This window comes from Acyrthosiphon pisum, unplaced genomic scaffold, assembly GCF_005508785.2.
Source record: "Acyrthosiphon pisum isolate AL4f unplaced genomic scaffold, pea_aphid_22Mar2018_4r6ur Scaffold_4515;HRSCAF=5061, whole genome shotgun sequence".
Classification (NCBI taxonomy): domain Eukaryota; kingdom Metazoa; phylum Arthropoda; class Insecta; order Hemiptera; family Aphididae; genus Acyrthosiphon; species Acyrthosiphon pisum.
Genome location: NW_021774062.1, coordinates 266 through 1101, shown reverse-complemented (window position 1 = coordinate 1101; position 836 = coordinate 266). Strand labels below are relative to the sequence as shown.

The window sequence follows — 836 nt, the reverse complement described above, 5'->3', positions numbered from 1 at the left end:
TAGCTCGCCGTGGAGGAGTGAAACGTATCTCCGGTTTGATTTACGAAGAGACGCGTGGTGTGTTGAAAGTGTTCCTGGAGAACGTAATCCGCGACGCCGTCACATACACCGAGCACGCCAAGAGGAAAACAGTCACCGCCATGGACGTCGTTTACGCGTTGAAACGACAAGGACGTACCCTTTACGGTTTCGGAGGCTAACCTACACACACATAATACATACATACATTTTCAAAAAGGCCCTTTTCAGGGCCACTAAACTTTTAACTTACTGCATGTGTCTTCAGATACATACAACACTAGCCGGTCACGTCCTTAACATTAAGCCCCACGATATTTACAGAGCAACAATATTTTTCGAAATAATTATATTACCTCTATTATATAATATATGTGGATAAATCCCTTTGTCCGGTGGCCGACACTGATCACAACTGTATAAAGGACGGCTGTCTAATAGTTATTCTAGTTTTCTTTTTTTATATATATCTGTATTCTATGGTAAAGACTGACATACAAGAGTAACTCCGTAGGAAAATGCTACTATGAACAACAAAATAACGGTACAAAATATATTTCAGTGATAAATTCAGCACTACTTTTATAACAGTAATGTGTTTTAGAAAAAATACCCTACTACTATTAACCGTAGTAAGGTTACAACTTACAGTTGCTACTGTTCACTTATTTTCTACACACTTTTTTTTTTTTTTTACATATGAAATACTGGGCCCCACTGAGAAAACTCGTGTGGGGGCCCAGGAGTTCGAATAACATAATTACGTACAGATTACAGGAACATGGTTAAAAAAAAAAAAGATTAAAAATTACAAAATT

The 836-nt window shown here is 37.6% G+C and overlaps 1 protein-coding gene across 1 annotated transcript; it reads left to right on the top strand.

Moving 5' to 3' along the window:
* Positions 1–5: 5 nt before the first annotated feature.
* LOC103311533 (histone H4-like) lies at positions 6–250 on the top strand (the record flags this gene model as incomplete). Its single annotated transcript, XM_008191174.2, has 1 exon — positions 6–250. A coding segment is annotated over one exon (195 nt), but the record flags the coding sequence as incomplete, so codon positions are not given.
* Positions 251–836: the final 586 nt, after the last annotated feature.